We start from the raw sequence: 18,045 nt of genomic DNA, 5'->3' as shown, positions 1-18,045 counted from the left end.
ATTGTTTGTTATGCAGCATCACCTGCTGGCTTAATGGAGAATTGCCAAAGGATGAATAAGACAGCAGTGGGAGAGTTGCACAGCAGAGAGCTCCTTCAAAGCCATCAAAACAGGGAAAATGCTGAGATTCACCAGAGCATTGCGGACAACAGCAAAGTGCAAAAACAAAGTCAAAAAAATGCCTTTTTGTTTTGTCACAAATATCTCACATTCTCCCCCAAAAACGTTTTCAAAAGTTCTTCTGATAAACTTGAGTCTTGTGCATTAAAGTATGCATAGAGCACTGTGGGTAAGCGGCTGAGAGAAACCAGAGACCTGGGTGTCTGCCTGAAAATACTCTGACAATAGCTATAGAAAAACTCTGCTCTTTTTGGGATCATACAAAAAAACCCAAACTCCCTCGTTTAAGTTAATTTTGGGTTTGGATTGCTTACGTATCGCTCCTGACGTCAAGTTATAGATGAAGGCGTTTCAGCTGGAGTTTGGAGAGACTTTAGTTTGGAAAAGATTCAAGTAGACACAAAAATACATATATTTCTGTGACTAAAGTATCAAAAGCAGCAAAGACAGAGCATCTTGGTTATTAATGGATAAACAAAAAATCTTCACCACAGTTAAAAGAGTTAAACAATAACTGCGATTCAGGGATACTTGGCATTCCTAACAAGTCAAAGAGTAAATGGAAGTCAGAGTTATTACATAAAGAGTATGAGCCATGTTTTTCTGAGGAGACATCTGGCTGTAAAAAATAAAACAGACAATAAGTGGGGTGGATTCATATCATAATTATGTTTTAACTATAATCTGCATATATATCCAATAATGCTTCCCTGCAAAGTCAACCAATAAATGTGTATATGATACACTTACTCACCTGAGCTTACTCTTAATGCCAAATATTTACCAAGTTTGGCAATTGTATGAAATTATTCTTGCTATGCAAACTGGTGGACAAAATAAACACTGCGAAATGCCATGTTTGGGTACGGGGCCTCCAGTGTCTGACTGAGCTTCGACTTAAAATAGGTCTGAGAAATGTGAATATGCTCTATGAAAAGAGATAAAACAAGCTGGGTGAGGGGTGGAGGTGGGGGGGCTGTAAATATATAATAACTTACAGGCTTCCAAGGCCTTCAGACATAAGCACAAAAAAAAAAATCTGTGTGGATGGCGGTTTGCAGAGGGCATGGGAAAATCTGCGCTGACAGTGAGGAAACTTTGGTTCTTTTCAACAGTAATGTAATCACGTTGCCTGAAAGTGACGTTTCAAAAGGATCTATGTAATCTGAGTGCAACCTTGGAAAACAACCGCTGCCCTGTTTGGTGCTGGTCTTTGTGGGAAGACTCCAACATCAGACAACAGAGCAAAACAAACACATACAAAAATACCCAACAGTGAATTATCACTTGTTATCTTTATGGATTTTTTTATGTGTAAACTTTGTGACCTCTGTTTATTGCCATTGTTAAAGCTGCTACCACAACTTTCCTCCGGGGCTGTTTAGAGGGAAAGACAACACCAAACTTTTGTATCTGGACAATAAACACCACACAGTATTACATCCTTTTCAAGTGTAAGGCTCTTTGAGCAATTTGATGGGGAAACAAAATTGGCAACTGCAAGTGGTACAACTTGCCACTAGGGGGCATACGACAGCAGACAATCAGAAGATGCACCAACTGAGATTTCAACACGGTTATAATTTACAGCGACGTACGACTATAAAGACACACGCGAACTCACACTCACACAAACGGGGACCACAAGACCAGACCTGAACACCACTTCAAATACCTTCATAAATAAACAAATGTGGGCTGGAGCTTAAATTGTCCCTGCTGTTTGATGGGCCTGCCCGTGAAACTTGCTTATTATGTCAGAGTTGATGACTGGAGCGTTGCATTCACTGCCCGCTTACGTTTTGGGCGCTCCCGGGGACCCTCCTCCATCAAAACGTCAGAAACGACCGCTATAAAACTCATGTGAGGCCATACCGACCGCTCAGAGTCGCATATACCTCGTTAACGGGACAACCTGCGGTCTGCCTCCTCTGAGACAATAAGGCGGCTCTACATTTAAGTGATACAGACTTAGAGGAGAAGTGTGCCAGGCCACCGGATAAATCTGCTGGAGTGAGTACAAGTATGCAAAAGACCAGATTGCTTGTTTCTACGGATCAATTTCATATATGTGGGAGAGCGTCTTTTTCGGGACATTGAATTGAGTTGTGTCTAATGGGCGAACACAAAATTGGATTTCCGCAGGCGAAGGGGACAAGAAAACGAATCAAGCGAGGAGTTTTTAAGCATTAGTTTCCAAGGGAAGTTTAGAGAAGCACAAGAAGAACCATAGGTCACAGGACTGTGATTTTGACGGATAGTTGACACGGACCCTGGTAGTCCACCGCACATTTCAACCATCGAGCGAACAAATGCAGAGAGAAAGATGCATTTGGGTAAGGCTTTACTGTTTGTCATCCTCCTCAACTGCGCAACTTTGAGCTCATCCCTGTCAACTTGTGCCACTGTGGATATTGACCATGTGAAAAGGAAGAGGGTCGAGGCGATACGAGGTCAAATTTTGAGCAAACTTCGGCTGACTAGTCCTCCACAATCCCTTGGACCGAGTAAAATCCCCTATCAAATCCAAGCGTTGTATAACAGCACCAAGGAGCTACTGGAGGAGTTGGGGAGGGATCGGCAGCAGAGTTGCGGTCAAGACAACACAGAGACAGAGTACTATGCCAAAGAGATATACAAATTCAACATGGACAACGGACCGCCGGAGAACAGTAAGTATCGCACTTTTTCAGACAGCCAAGCTGTCTTTGTCCAACTTATGCCAGCCACCAACGTGTCCATAGTGCGTAATTACGCATCAAACGAAGAGTGTACGCCTAAACCCAGCGGCACAAGACTCAAAACAGCAATTATGTAATTCCGTTTCATTGACAGTTTTAGATTGATAAAATTTCTAGCTGGCAAAATACTCTTTCAATTTTATTATATTATTTATATATATATATATATATATATATATATATATATATATATATATATATATATATATATATATATATTCCACGTTTAACCCCAGTCAAGCCTCTTTTTAGTGTTTGTGCTGGAAATTGGTTAGTGTCACATAATCATCCCAAACATAAAAAAACAAATCCCCCTTTGGCAGATTAATGTTTAATTGTATAAAACTCTTCTCTGAATTTTTGTAAAACTAAAAGGCGAACAGAAAGCAGTGCCCTTGTGAATGATGTGCTTTATTTCTTTTGTGCTCGCCAACCTGTTTTATGTCTGAACCTGTGTTCCAGGAAGGCCACTCTCCTCCCACTCCTGACTCCGCTCTTATTCGCCTTGTTTTTTTCCCCTCTCTATGGTTCATGTCTCCCATCCCAGATGTTCCCATTTCCTTTCCAGTCAGGTTCAAATGAGAGGGACATCTGCACAGGCAGATGGGGATGCCTATAGAAGAAGGAGTTGGAAAAGTTATCAGAAATGAGCAGGAAAAGCTAGACAGCAGGACCTCCCCATTAGCTGGGATAGAAGGACTCTTTTCTGCTTTAGAGTTTCTCTGCATGGGAGGAGTTGGCTCTTCTGTAGCCCTCATGCTGGTGTCACCCACTTGCCGATTGAGATGGCAGTGACCCCACTGGCCGTCTTGGCTAGTTAATTATGCTCGCGGGTGGCCCACGAGAATGAGATCACATACAGGACAGCTCAGGTTTAACTTTACTAAACCGTGTGTGAGGCTGAGCCCTAAACCCAATTAAGTCTAAAGACTATGCCAGCATCTCATATTGCCAGCAGGTATAGGTAACAAGTCATTACTTGGCTTAAAATGAGTTTAAATTTATATGTGAAATATTTGTTAAAATAACACATAAAGACTGCTTAGGCTCACATTATTTCCTCTACATGTGTTAAACCCATATTTGGCTTTCTCCTCTATAGAATAAAAAGCTACGAACTGTAATTGGAAAACCTGTGCTGGAGGGACATGTGTCAGCACTTGAAGGAAATTCAAGTGGCATGTGGTCCCACTGAGTCTGGATTACCGAAAAAGCAGAATAGGATAACTGCTGTGCGTGTGCGAGAGGCGAAGCGGGCCTCATGGTCTAGAGCAAAGCCAAGACCATTGCATCACAGTCCCTTTGAAATCAACAGGTGTTTCTCAAAAGACCTACTTTCCCTCAGCAATGTTCTGTTTCAAATCTCACAAAATGGTTTTTGACAAAAACACCAGGAAATAGGCGCCTTGAGATGGTGGACTCGTAGCTGGATTTGAGAGCCACGGATGGTCTCGAGGTACGACAATGTGACGACAAAGATTTATATACGGTGTACTGTTCACTGGTGTTTAAACAGAATAACACACGCCGATTGATGACAAAATCTTAAATACAAGGGTTGTATGTGTATGCCAGTGTTTTTTTAATATGTCCAGTGTGATCTCATACTTGGAAATATGCATTCTGTCAATGCCCAGTATATCCACTTGTATTCATTCAGCCCCTAAACTGAGAGTGGGTAATGTGATTTTCATATGATGGAGAAGGAAAGATGATGAACTTTCAGATTGGTTGAGATCCACTTTTGAATTTTGCAGGAAAGAAAAAAAAAAAGCAACGCAAACATCTTTTAGATTAAAACAACATTTAAAGCAATGTATTCTCCATGTTTATCCAGTTTACTTCTTTATACAAGACATACAAAACTCAAAACATAAGTTTTACCTCAATGGAAGCAAATGGGTAAGGTCACCTCTGTTTTAACCCAGTTCATCAACAACTCAAGCAAATTTAAAACATGTCTTCTCCTGCAGAAAAATGCAGGGTTTTTTATGTATTTGCTCAAAATCTATGTAACAGATGGAGACAAATCCCCAACTTCTTTAAGGTACTTTTTCAAATGATGTGTCAAACTCCCCAACAAATCTTTCAAAATAAAAACAAATTACATCAGCTTTCATTGCCCTCGACACATACAGACGAAGCACTTTTTGATCTGCCACGCCTATCACCAGGATACCTTTTACAAAGCACCCCTAATCTCTTTTGTGACACGATAAAGCTACAGTTAAAGTTAGATTAGATTCAGGTGCAGATAAGACTTGGTAAGATTTTACTGAGAGACTGTTTTGTGTAATGTTGGGTAGAAACACTGTGACCCCTCTTAAAGTGACTCGAACACTTTGTAGCTCTTAGTGAAGCTTTGTTGTTGTGGTTACACCATTAGCTGCCCACTGACTGGTTTCTCCCACAATCTGCAGTCCATAGACAAGAAATAAAAACTCACTTTTGCGGCTAAGACTCCATGAATTTGATCCATCATATTTAACAGTTTTACAGATGTCTCTTTTGATAATGGCGGTCTACGGGGAAAAAATGCTTTCTGGACCACAGGGACTGTTTTCAATTCAAATGCAAATGGGTACTTGGAAAAGCAGCAAGACTGAGCAGTGGTGCAGTATCCGGCCCTGTTAATGCATTCATTAACTATACTCCCAAACCTCTACCGTATCAGTTTTTTTTCTTTTCAATGTCACATGACTTGTTTGTATCCAATTACGCTCTAGAGGTCTGTGTTATTTACCCTTGATTACACTTTAGAATGTACTGTCATTCATTAAAGGTGGCCACAGATTTTATTATCATTCCACAATAGGCACATGCTTGTGAATGACATCATGTATTACCACACGCCAAGAATACTGCATCTAGCTGCCAACATTAGCTCCTATTATTTTTTGAGAATGAAATGACGTGTGACTAGCTGTTAGCTCGCGCCATCCTTTTTTTGGGTGGAATTCATAGCAGTGATGTCACGTTTCTCACGTAACCTACAGCAAATGGGAATGGGAATGTAAGTTTTACAAAATATCAAACTACTCCTTTAAGACAGTAGACTGTCAGTGATTACAAGCCACAGCGCCAATGGTGCTCCCTGCATGAGGCATAAGAGTGCTTGGAGGCTGACTTTGTGGAATTAAAATTTGAGTCTGGGCCTGTGACATCACGCTCTTTATCTCGTTTACATACATTAGCTTTTTGATGGGGTTCATAGGTAATACGTTGACCTTTGTCAGTCTTGTGGCAGCCTTCTGCTTCATTTACACCTGCCACGGCCTCGAGTTGGTTCACAGAGCAGCCTTAAGGTCATTCAAATTACTGTGTTGAGAGTGTGGACAACAAGATTTCCTTTTATAGCATGGTACTTATACAGAGTCTGGCATGTCTCAAGGACTGAGGTTGGGCTGTGGAGAAGTCATCATGGTCAGAAAGGGTTCAGGTCCAAAACGTTGTCAGTGGGACTGAGGATAGGAAGGTTTTTGATACCAGATAGGTGAGGTCATACTAAGCTAAATAATGCTATTTCAGTGACGACATTTTCATTTCCACCAAATATAGACAAAATGTGTTAGAGAAACACTGACAAGTTCTGATTAAGGTGGGCAGCAACACTAGTCGTTCACTGTGATAAACATAGTGCCAGACACCACAGAACCACTATGGCCAAGATCGGATTTGAACTGTGTATCTTTACCTATACAAGGTCCATCTGTCTTATCTATCTACGGACATAAAATGCTTCTAAGCATGCTCCCTCACAAAACATTTGTTTTATTCTATTTGTTCCAGACGATCTGTCTTACTGCCCAAAAGGCATTACTTCTAAGGTTTTCCGTTTTAACATCTCCGCCATGGAGAGGAACGCCACCAACCTGTTCAGAGCAGAGTTTCGAGCGCTGAGAGTTCCAAACTCGACTGCCAAGAGGAATGAACAGCGGATTGAGCTCTACCAGGTGCGTAAAGGTACCGTTTCCTTGTCCTTCTACCTAGATAAAAGGCAGACCGCAAATACTTTTTCTGGATGTAATCTTTGTATACAAGGAAAAACAAACAAAAGAAAAATACCACTACAATTCTGAACTGTTGAGAAACCGGTCTTGAAATAGATAGTCAGTTCTATTGTTATTTCAGGCTCCAACTAACAAAAAAATAGACAATTATAACTCGATTGCAGTTAGGCACATAGGTAACAACTAGATGAACAACCGAGAGGTTCAGCAGGCCTGCAAGATCTTTGCAGAACTGGGACAGTTAGCCACAGACAGTGTTATCGAAGAACAAGTAGTAGACATCTACAAATGTCTATAATGATCTTAATTATAGTTATGTGTAGATCTCTAATACTGAATATTGTAGTTAATGTCCTCAATGCAATATTCTGTTATAAGGATCTAAGATAGGGGTGTCAAACATGTGGCCTGGGGACCAGAGTTGCCCCAGAAAAGACTCCAGTTCGGTCCACTCTTTGTTTTTGGAAACTGTGAAAAAGGGGGTAAATTTTAACTGTAGCTTCTTAACTTTTACAACTTTTCCTGCTGATAAGGACCTCCCCAATGCTACACCAAAGTAACCGATACACAATTAAATTTCAGAAAAATATACTATTAACATAGTACCCAGAGTAGGTATTAATCTTGGCAGTTAAAAGCATCATAGCAATCTGGTGTGTGTGCAGGTGCTTAGATACACATGGTTGGCATGTTGGTATTTACATGTATGCTGTGTTCTGTGGTTGGTTTTGTAAGATTTTGGTGTAAATAAATGATTTTGTTTAAAATCTGGCTTTTTATTTTCATAAAAATAGATCTGCCCAACCCACTGACCGAAAAACACCTCCAACATGGATTCAGATTAAACTTTATTGTCACACCACAGATTAACAAGTAAAAAGTGTGTGAAAAACCTATGGAAAAAAAGCTCTAGATTAGAAGGTCACAAGAAAAACAGAATAGTTTAGATGTGTGCAAAATACAAAAAAAAGAATGTCTGTCAATAAAATTAATAATAAATAAATAAACAGGTCATAACTTGTTCAGCGACTTAATAGCGGTTAGAAAAAAGCTCTTTTGCATCCTGCTCTGGTGACAGAGGAGGTATTTATAGCATGTTCCAGCCAAATAGCCAAATTCCACAGAAAAACCAGGGACCTGTGGCAACCTTGCCAAAAGTTAAGTAAATAATAACAGAAATAGTAAAATGTAAATTTATAGATCTTGTGCACATTCCCACACGTCTTTAGTTATAAAGAAATAAATACAAGCCAACAAAAATGGAAAGACAAGGTTTAGTCCGATTTTATCAAATGCAATGATACAATCTACTGGAACACTGCGAAAAGCAGCATTAATGGGGAATTTAACTAAAAGTAACTGTGGCAACTGTTATAATAGCAGAGTTGACCTTTTGTTGATTAAAAATACATCTTTTGTTTAAGCTATAGCACCATTAAATTTTAGCATATTGAGTCTGGCTGATATAAAAAATGCATGTTTTGTCATTTTTATCTTTTGCCAGCTTAAAAACACCCCTTGCCTGCCTGCAGTCTGTCTACGTGCACACACGTATTTTGATAAATGTAGCTTTTCTATAGCTTTTAGCCTTTTCCAACACATAAATGGCATTTTACTGTCATTTTATGGTCACTGAAATTGGAGCTTTTGAAAAACCCCTTCCAGGGTGAAGATTTAAATCTAGGCAGGGAAATGAATGAGGAAAGTCAGATGTGTGAGTGTCAGTTTTGTGTGTGTAGCTTCATTGTTTGTCAGCTTCTGATTGGTCAACATTTCTGTATTGTTAGAGTTATGCTGTAGTGCCACCCGGTATGCTTTTGACAGCCCTGGACATTGTTTTTTGCATTTTCACGTGAAAATTGACATTTCAAGGCAAAAACGAAAAACTCCCATTTTAAATAATACCCATGTACATGTCGACATAGCCTCAGTGTAGTCTCAAAGAGCTGCAAGAGTCATCTGATTTACTTTTTCTGTATTCATAGTTTATTAATATATTGAATGCACTCTTTCCTCACATGATTCAAAACTATTATTGAACAATCAGAACAAGAACAACTAAAACAGTTGAGAAAAAAGGCTTCAGAGCAACTATTTATTATTGCTTCACAGATCGTGAGGCGAAATGAACACATTAGGAAGCAGCGCTTCATTGGCGCCAAGAATGTGCTGACCAAAGGTACCGCAGAATGGATTTCCTTTGATGTGACCGAAACAGTGCGGGAGTGGCTGATGAAGAGAGGTGAGCCTGAGATCTCCATATTTCCTCATTTCATAATAACTCAGAATTGTTATCATTAGGAATAATAAAGGATTACCATTAAGGTTAATGAAAGCTTGCCTTTTTTTTAATTGCAGGATCTAATATGGGTTTGGAAATTAGTGTCCACTGTCCATGCCACACCTTCAGCCCAAATGGCGACATCATTGACAAGGAAAGTGAGGTCCTGGAGGTCAAGTTTAAAGGTGAGTTACAGTGAGATTTTGTCACATCAGTTTATATACCCCCCCCCCCCCCGACACACACACACACACACAAAAACAAACAAACAAACAAACAAACAAACAAACAAACAAACAAAAAAAAACAATATAGGATGGACATAGCTACTAGGGGTTTATGCAAGTCATGTTTTATGCTCTGTGTGATTTCTTACCATTCCTGCAATACATTTACATGGCAACATTTCATTGAATTCAATCCACCTTTATTTATACAGCGCCAAATTACCAACAGTTGCCTCAAGGCAAAGACCCTACAATAGCACAAAGGAAACACAGAAAACCCCCTAAATCATATAACCCCTGATTAGCAAGCGCTTTGGCGACAGTGGGAAGGAAAAACTCCCTTCTAACAGGAAGAAAGAAAGAAAATGTAATCTTCGTAATAACCAAATCACATCTTTATTGTGGTAAATAATCCAAGGCTATTTACATAGAAATAATTTTTAAGCATAGCTGCTTCAATCTGAGGAATTGCAATACAGTACAAGTGCTCTTATATTATGGTGAATTATACTTAAGGTGTTTCTCAAATAAAAAAGGATGGATTTTTTCCACAGTTGTTAATAGTTGTTCACGGTGCATTTCGATCATGTTTATAATCAAGGTATTGATGAAGAGGAGGAGCACAGTCGCTTGGATCTGGATCACTTGAAGAGGAAAATGGAACAGAATCTCCCTCATCTCATCCTCATGATGATCCCGCCCCACCGCCTGGACACTCAGTCAACACGCCGACGCAAGAGAGCGCTGGACACAAACTACTGTTTCTCGTAAGGGGATTAACGCCAGTTTTAGCTAGTCCTTGAGAAATCTATTCTTAGTGCTGTCAAGTTTTAACGGTACTTTCATGTGCAGGAGCTTAAATATTTGATACAACAATGAAATATTAAGAGAACCTAAATGTTCCACTGAAAACATTTCTTGAGACTGACTATGCTTTTGTTGTTCCTCCTCATCACAGAAACACGGAGGAGAGCTGCTGCGTTCGCCGGCTGCACATTGATTTCCGCCGTGACTTGGACTGGAAGTGGATCCACGAGCCCAGTGGTTACGATGCCAACTACTGCTCTGGGCCATGCCCTTACCTGAGGAGCTCAGACACAACGCACAGCTCGGTAAGTGGGATTTTGCTGAGGGAGTTTTGCACAGTAGAATTTACAGCAGCAGAAACAAAAATACCTTTAAGTACATCGTAGATTGCAGAAAAAAAAGCATCATAAATGTTAATGTTTTATATGTATTTTCACTACAACTATACATGGTATTTTAAATTACAGTGTAAAAAAATGTACACAAAATATAAAAAACTTGTCCATTTGATCACAAATCAATATATCTGATAAATATATCTGAAAGCTATCTTTCACAGTCAGAGTATAGGTATTGCATTGATTAAAATAAAAATGCCTTGGGCTGTAACTCTTCTAGCAGAAACCCTAGCCACTTTGCCACTGAATCTCCAGGCAGCTGTTTTGTGTTAACAAGACCGAGCCCTGTATTTAAACATGGGGAAAGAGCTATATTCTTTATTTGATATGTAAACTGAATGAATCCCTACCTGCTGGGGCATCCAGTCAAAAGAAAGTTGACTTTAGGGGAAAGGAAAAGAGCTACAGCTATGTTAGCCAGAAATTGGTTCCTTTCATGATTTTTTATGGTGGGTTTTTTTTTTTTTTTTTTTTGTGTGTGTGTGTGTCATGAACCTCATCTGTGCACTTGCATCAGTAGTAAACAAGGTATGGTTTATACACTCACGGGCTACTTCATTAGCTATACCTTGCTATTATCAGGTTGCCCAGAGATTTATCGCCTGCACATCTATGATGTGGATCTCCCATTCCACCACATCCCAAAGTTGGTTTATTGGATTAAGACCCAGTGACTGTGGAAGCCATTAGAGTACAGTGACCTTATTGTCATGTTGAGAGATACCTTGGTTGTAACAAGTGGTTTATTTGAATTGCTGCTGCCTTCCTATCAGCTCAAAGCAGTCTGGCCATTCTCCACTGATGTCTGATATAAACAAAGTGTTTTTGCTTTTTTGCGTTGTTCATGTATAAAACATGGACGTACCTTGTGGGTCGGAAAACTCCATCAATGCAGAAGTGTCTTAAACGTGCATTCTATCTGAACGTCACCAGATGGCAATAGTTGTGATTGCAAAAAGACTTCTGGCCCTATAGATGTCTATGGGAAAACAGCTTTCTGTCGTGACTTCCATAGTCACTTTTCTGCTAAGCTTGTAGGTCTCTCTACAGTCACTCTTTTTTCATATTGTTATCGTTTTTTGCCTGTGTACATCATACCATGTTTCATGCACCATATGCATGCTATGAAACCACAAAGACATCGGCTTATGAGTTGCCAGTCACAAGTTGTTAGGCGGTAAGCGTTTGGTTTCGCAGTCAGACCTGCTCAGCCTCGTCATGTCCAGTTTTTGCAACCAAGGTGGCGACATGGGAAACCCTCATCACGAGGCTTCAGAACAGGACTTCACAAACCACTGGGTGATGTCACAGTAGCTATGTTCATCTTTCATACTGATATTTGCCCAGGGTTGGTTATTTTCTCTTTTTCCCTTTTTCGGACTATTGTTTTAAAATTGTCCTAGAAATGGTTTGGTGGGAAAATCCCTGCCGGCCAGCACATTCTGAAATACTCAGACTAGCCTGTCTGGCACCAACAAACATGCCACGTTCACTGTTACTTAAATCACCCTTTTTCCCCCCATTCTGATGCTCAGTTTGAACTTGAATAGGAGGTCATCGTCACCATGTTTACATGACTAAATGCACTGAGTTGCCGCCATGTGTTTGGCTGATTAGATATTGCCGTCAATGAGCAGTTGAACAGGTGTACCTAATGAAGTGGCTAGTGAGTGTATATTTCTCCAGTTTGGCTGTAAAAAAACAGATGTTTGGCTCTCTGGTAGAGGGGCAGAGGCTCTTTGTTGTTACTACTTTCTCTCATGGATTTCTGCGCAGAAGTCTTTGTGTGCTGTGTCTCTGTCATGTAATATCACGTAGGAAGAGACAGCAGAGATACACGGTACACAAAACAAATGTGAATTTTATAATTATTTAATTTCTATGTCCTATTCAATAGCTGCTGAGCCTCTACAACACTCTGAATCCAGAGGCATCCGCCTCCCCCTGCTGTGTCCCCCAAGACCTGGAACCCCTCACTATACTCTACTACTCTGGACGGACACCTAAAGTGGAGCAGCTCTCCAACATGATTGTCAAGTCTTGCAAGTGTAGCTGAGAGGACATGAATGTGAGGCAGTGTGGCAGGATTTTACTCGGTACAGACCAAACCCATGCATGACTTTTGGACTTTTAGCTGTGACAAATACTTAAACTGTGGCCTCATGGCTTAGATTTGAAGACCACTCAGGAGGTGGCACATTTTTAACGATGCAGATTTTCTCAAAAAACAAAAAACCCCAAAACAAACAAACTTGATATTTTGATACTAATTTTTATTGTTTCCCTCAATTGGTTCTGGTTGACAAGTAAAGTAGTTTAATTTGAAACTAACTAAAAAAATAGTCCCAAATAAGACTTGAGCTTAAAATATTTCCCCCTATATTTGTGAGGATGGACAACATACTTTAGAGGCTAGATTGACACGGGCACCTATTTGTGACAAAATGAAAGAAATTAAAATAAAAACAACAAAAAAACTAACTATAGCTGCTTCATTGATAATTACTCAAAGAGGGCTACGTTGTAGTATTTTTGTGTAACTCTTTCTTGAATCTAGCCTTGATTTTACATTGTTAGTCGTCACAAATATAGACAGGTCTCTTCTTTCAGGCCCAATTTTCCCTTAAACTTGCCTTAAATTCCCTTCACTTCAAACAGTGGGCATTATCTTCAAACACAAAAGGAGAAAGGACAGACTTGCTGCTGTATCCAAAGCCATAGCTGTGGTCAGGGAAAAGGAGAGCTGAGAGAGAATGCCTGCTGGATTTGCAATGGAAAGTCAATGAACAAAGAAGGTTGAGCCAAGCTTTTCTTTTTTTGGCCAGCCAGCAGCAATGGTCTCGTTTTTATTTTTTTTTTCTCGGTGAATCTATTAAAACGAATGGAAGAAGAAGAAGAAGAGGGGACCTGTATGGAAGGGAAGAACTGTGATGGAAACTAGCCACGAGCACACTGCCATTCACTGGAAGTTTTCATCTTTAACAGGTTCACATTATTTTTGGGACATCAAAGAATATACTGGAAAAGAACACGTGTTATGCAACAGGTTTTTATGAGACTTCTTTTACATTAATAGCAGATTTAGTCTGTTTTGCAACTTGTCGTATAGTGATTGTTTCACTAACTGGGAAGAAGATTGACGTGTAACAGTTTTATATTAAACTGTGGGTACTGTTACATTTCCTTTGTGATTTAGAAAGAATATGCAACATTATTGTCCATATAGGAGTTTAACCCGTTATGTGGAATCCCCTTATTTGTCTGACTAAAGGCCATTTTTTTAGTGCAGCTGTTTTCTTCTATTTCTTTTGTCTCCTGTCAACTCACCTGTCACCCTTCACTCCAGCCCGCTGACAAGGAATTTACATGTGCAGTCTGGGCTTCCCAAAACATTGCAGTCTTTCATTCCCTTTTGCTCTGTCTCTGTTTGTTTTGGTGCTCTCTTACAGTGTGAAGTCCTAATGGAACAGAAATGAAGAGGGAGTGGAGGAAAAGTTATAACATGACAGTGGCCTGATGTACAGTTAGACCTCATTTTCTCCGACTCATTTCTGAATCCCTGTACTGTTTGACATTTGCCCAATCGGAGTCATCTAGCTTTTAGGTGACATTTACATCATATTGTTGTTTTTTTGTTTGGTTTTTTGGCAGTCATGTTGTTTGATAAAATGATTGTTATTAAAAAGACATCATGCAAAAGTCTATGAGCCCCTTCTTAAAGCGTAACGTTCAAATCTGTGCAAACATTTAACTCCAAATTAGGAGATGATGAATGTATGAACTGTTCTTGTCTGCCTTGTTGAAATGCCATTTAAAATGCTATTTTCACATAATGTTTTGGTTCCATGCAAACATAATTTTTCTCTCTTGAATCTCACCAACCCCACCTGTTTCCTGCAGGCGCATGCACAGCCTTTTTTTTTTTTTTTAAACCAGAGTGATAAATTCAAGTTTCTCAGGGGTTACTGCTTAACAGCTTTCCCAGGCAAAAAGCAATTACTCTTATTTTAAGAGCGTATTACTGCACAGGCATCTCTTTATTTCCTTGTTTTTCATAAAATGGATAGCATAAATCACGCAAAAAAACTGAAAAAAAGGCATATTACATTCAGTACCGCCTAGGTATGTGTTCTCCTCCGAGTTTGATACTTGCTTTCAGTAGTAGAGCCAGACAGTTTTTACAGCGGTGCCTAAGCTCATGCTATTACTTATAGTACTGTGTAAAAGTCACACGCCACCCGCTTATTTCTTTGTAGCTTACTAGGAAAATAGGACATAGGTGCAACAAGGTATCGAAACACACAAAAACAAGCAAACTTAAAGTCATTATTTGATATAGAACCCTTTTTTATTCAACACAGCCTGAACTCTCTTAGTCAAGCTTTCTTGTCATTTATTTAAGGAGTCTTCAGGAATATTTCTCCAGACTACTTGAAAGACATTCAAAGCTCGTCTTTGGATGTTGGCTGCCTTGGCTTCTTGTTCTCTGTCAAGATGATCCAACTGCTTCAATTATTATTAACATCCAAGTTCTGGGAAGGTCAATCCAGGACTGATAGTGTTCATTTGGGTGCCCTTTCTATCCAGGTAACAAAGGTACCAATCTGATACTTTGCAGGTGGTGTAACATGCTGGATCAAAATCTTATGGCACTTTTTTGTGTTCAATTTTGACATGATCGCCAACACCACTGTCTGAAACTGTCTGCAGCTCCAAACCATGACAGAGCCTCTCCATGTTTTACAGATGACTGTAGAAACTCATTGTTAAACCTCGACCTCCTCGATACATATTGATTGCAAATTTAATCAGACCTGCTGCCACTGATTTCCAGTCAAGTTCTTGTGTAATGTGTCATATCTTAGCTTTTTCTCCATATTTTCCTTCTCTAGGAATGGCTTCTTGATAGCCATCCTTCCATTTTTTCCTATTTCTTAAGGACATGATTTTCAGATACTGTCATCTGTGATAGTTTTTTTTAAGGCCAACTTTTTCTTTTTATCTCCACTTGCTCAGTTTCTTTAATTGTTTTTAAGAACATGCTGCACACCATACCGAGATATGTCAGGTTTTCAGCAAATAACTTTTTGTTAATCAGCTGGTTAGTGCAAAAATACTATTTATGCCAGTCAAGCGGTGCTATCTTCTTTTTTTTTTAGATTCAGTTAAAGAGAAATGAGAACAAATTCCATGTGTTTGCAACACAATGGTAATAACAAAACCTATAGATACATTTTAAAAAATTGTTCTTTTCTAAGTTGTGTGTGGTGTGTAGACACAAACTGGTTCATTCCTTGAGTTAGGTGATTTTTTTAAATACTCTAATGACTCACAGGTCAGTGTTAAATACCTTGACAAACAAACAAGGGGAAAGGGTGTAAAAGCAGCAAATGTCCAAAGAAAATAATTGAAAGACCTTAAAAAATGTTGGGGAACTTTAGCTCTGCTCGAGACCAATTTAAAAAATGATATGAAAGTCTTTTGAGCACCACTGTACATTAGGGTAATTATCTTGGGTTACTCACACTCACTATTTACTTATGTGGCCATGTCAACACAGTTTTAAATTTGCTGATAAAGCTCAGAAGATTATTACAGTGGAAATAGGCTCTTTAAAAAACATATGATAGAAATTGTTACTAATATTACTAATAATTACTGGATATTACTTCAGTGCTGTGTATGTGCATAGTCCCCACACAGGCTTCTCCAGTGGCTGCATGACTCTGGCTGTTCTTACTTTGTCATCTGTAAGAGTTTAATAATGATTTATTAAAAAGTTAAAGTTAACTTACTTTACTACTACTTTACTATACTATTAATTACAATTTTGAAGACACAATTATAAAGTGGGAAATGTACACGTAAACATTTAAGATTGTATTAGCATTAGTAACTGGCATATCAGACACACTATAGAGTAAAATGAATGAAAAAGAACAACAGGCAGATCTTGTGCAATTCTTACCCAAAAGTTGGTGTTATTGATGGCTCATTACCAAATGTTTAGTTGCTTGTCTAAAGACTGGGTGATCAGAGGTTGCTTATATTTTTATGTCAGCTCTGCTAATGGGTTACACCGATTGGAGGGGTTGTTGGTTGAGCTAATACGGACTGACAAGTAGCCAGAAAGAATTCCGTTTCTCTACGTGCCCATTATTGTTCCCTGTCACAATTAATCAGAAATGAAGCACATTGATGGAAACACAAAGACCAGAGGGCATGACAAGGTCTAAAAACAGGGGTCGAGGCTTTAATGGGTTTACAGACAGCCCTGTACCAACAACACACATTACTGGTACAGAGCGGCTGTGCCCCATGCATGAGTGACTTTCAACCATCAACGAAAGCCAGCAGACGACATGTTACTTACTTGTGTACAAGTCCACAGTTTGGCCCTGTGAAAAAAAATTCAGGATCACAAAAATCAGGGCTCTTATTGCTTCAGTATACATAAATGCTACATATACATTAAAAGCTCTGCAGCTGGATTACCTCTTTGACTTCTTTATGTGTGTGGATAGAACCAGTGAACCAGCGGACTCCCAGGAAGAGTAAAATATCCGAGTATCTTTTTCTCATGTCAGTTTGATGGAATGGGCTGAGGAGTTAGCCACAATAAGGCCTTTCCTAACAGAGGCGGCACCTTTGCTTGGGTCTTCTTATTCAGGCAAGGGCTCGTTTAGGGCCACGTAGTGACGAGCCACATTGTTGAGCACAGTCAGACACTGAAACACATGAAGGAAATACACTAAAGCGTTTACTTCAGTGAAAGACTTGGTAATGAACCACAGTTGAATTTGTTGCCATCGACAATATGAGCAGCAGCCTGGTAACAACAACAAATACTAGTCTTTCATTGGTTCACTAGCTGAATGGATCCAACACAAGAAACTTCACAGGTAATAATATCTCTTGTGGCTTCTTCCTTTTAATTGGGTAAGTCTTTCGAAAATCACTGAAAAAAACCTGATGTATCTGGATTCTGCTAAGCCTGGACTTTCATCTTTTATGTTTGAAGGTGTAGATAAGAACATTGTTTGCTTCTCTTAGAGGAAAGCTGACCACCTCAAGCCCAAACCTGCAATAAACCTATTTCAAGTTCTCGGCTACTGGCTGGATGAGCAAACCATAATCTGATTTGAGTTCAGGGTCCTTTTCTGGGTTGAAGTCTGACTTTCTTAGAACTTGTGCTCATCCAAGACTTACCAATGATGAATTGCATGACACGTAAATGCACAGAGGTTTGGAAAACTGTGCTGCTATTCCCTGAGCAGATTAACAGATGTGGAGGTAGAAAAAAAATTAGAGGGGGAAGTGAGAGACAGAGGGAAAGTAGTGTGTGTGTGTGTTTGAGTGTGTGTGTGAGGGAGAGAGCTAGAGAGAAAGAGTCAAAATAGACTGCTGCTGCAATAAAATCATCAGGTCACATCAGACTAGTTCTCAGGCCCCAGGGTGGAA

At 39.5% G+C, this 18,045-nt stretch overlaps 1 protein-coding gene across 1 annotated transcript; it reads left to right on the top strand.

Moving 5' to 3' along the window:
- The first annotated feature begins 1,764 nt into the window (after window positions 1–1,764).
- On the top strand, window positions 1,765–13,177 carry LOC146501568 (transforming growth factor beta-3 proprotein-like). Its single transcript, XM_085133420.1, has 7 exons — window positions 1,765–2,792; window positions 6,651–6,814; window positions 8,984–9,113; window positions 9,230–9,337; window positions 9,981–10,146; window positions 10,338–10,491; window positions 12,482–13,177. The coding sequence occupies exons 1-7, from the start codon at window positions 2,447–2,449 to the stop codon at window positions 12,638–12,640; spliced, it is 1,227 nt and encodes a 408-aa protein (XP_084989546.1). The 5' UTR covers window positions 1,765–2,446; the 3' UTR covers window positions 12,641–13,177.
- Window positions 13,178–18,045: the final 4,868 nt, after the last annotated feature.

The sequence above is a fragment of the Neolamprologus multifasciatus genome, chromosome 15 (assembly GCF_963576455.1).
Source record: "Neolamprologus multifasciatus chromosome 15, fNeoMul1.2, whole genome shotgun sequence".
Taxonomy (NCBI): Eukaryota; Metazoa; Chordata; class Actinopteri; order Cichliformes; family Cichlidae; genus Neolamprologus; species Neolamprologus multifasciatus.
The sequence above is the reverse complement of the archived record's forward strand: the minus strand, read 5'-3'. Positions and strand labels throughout refer to the sequence as shown.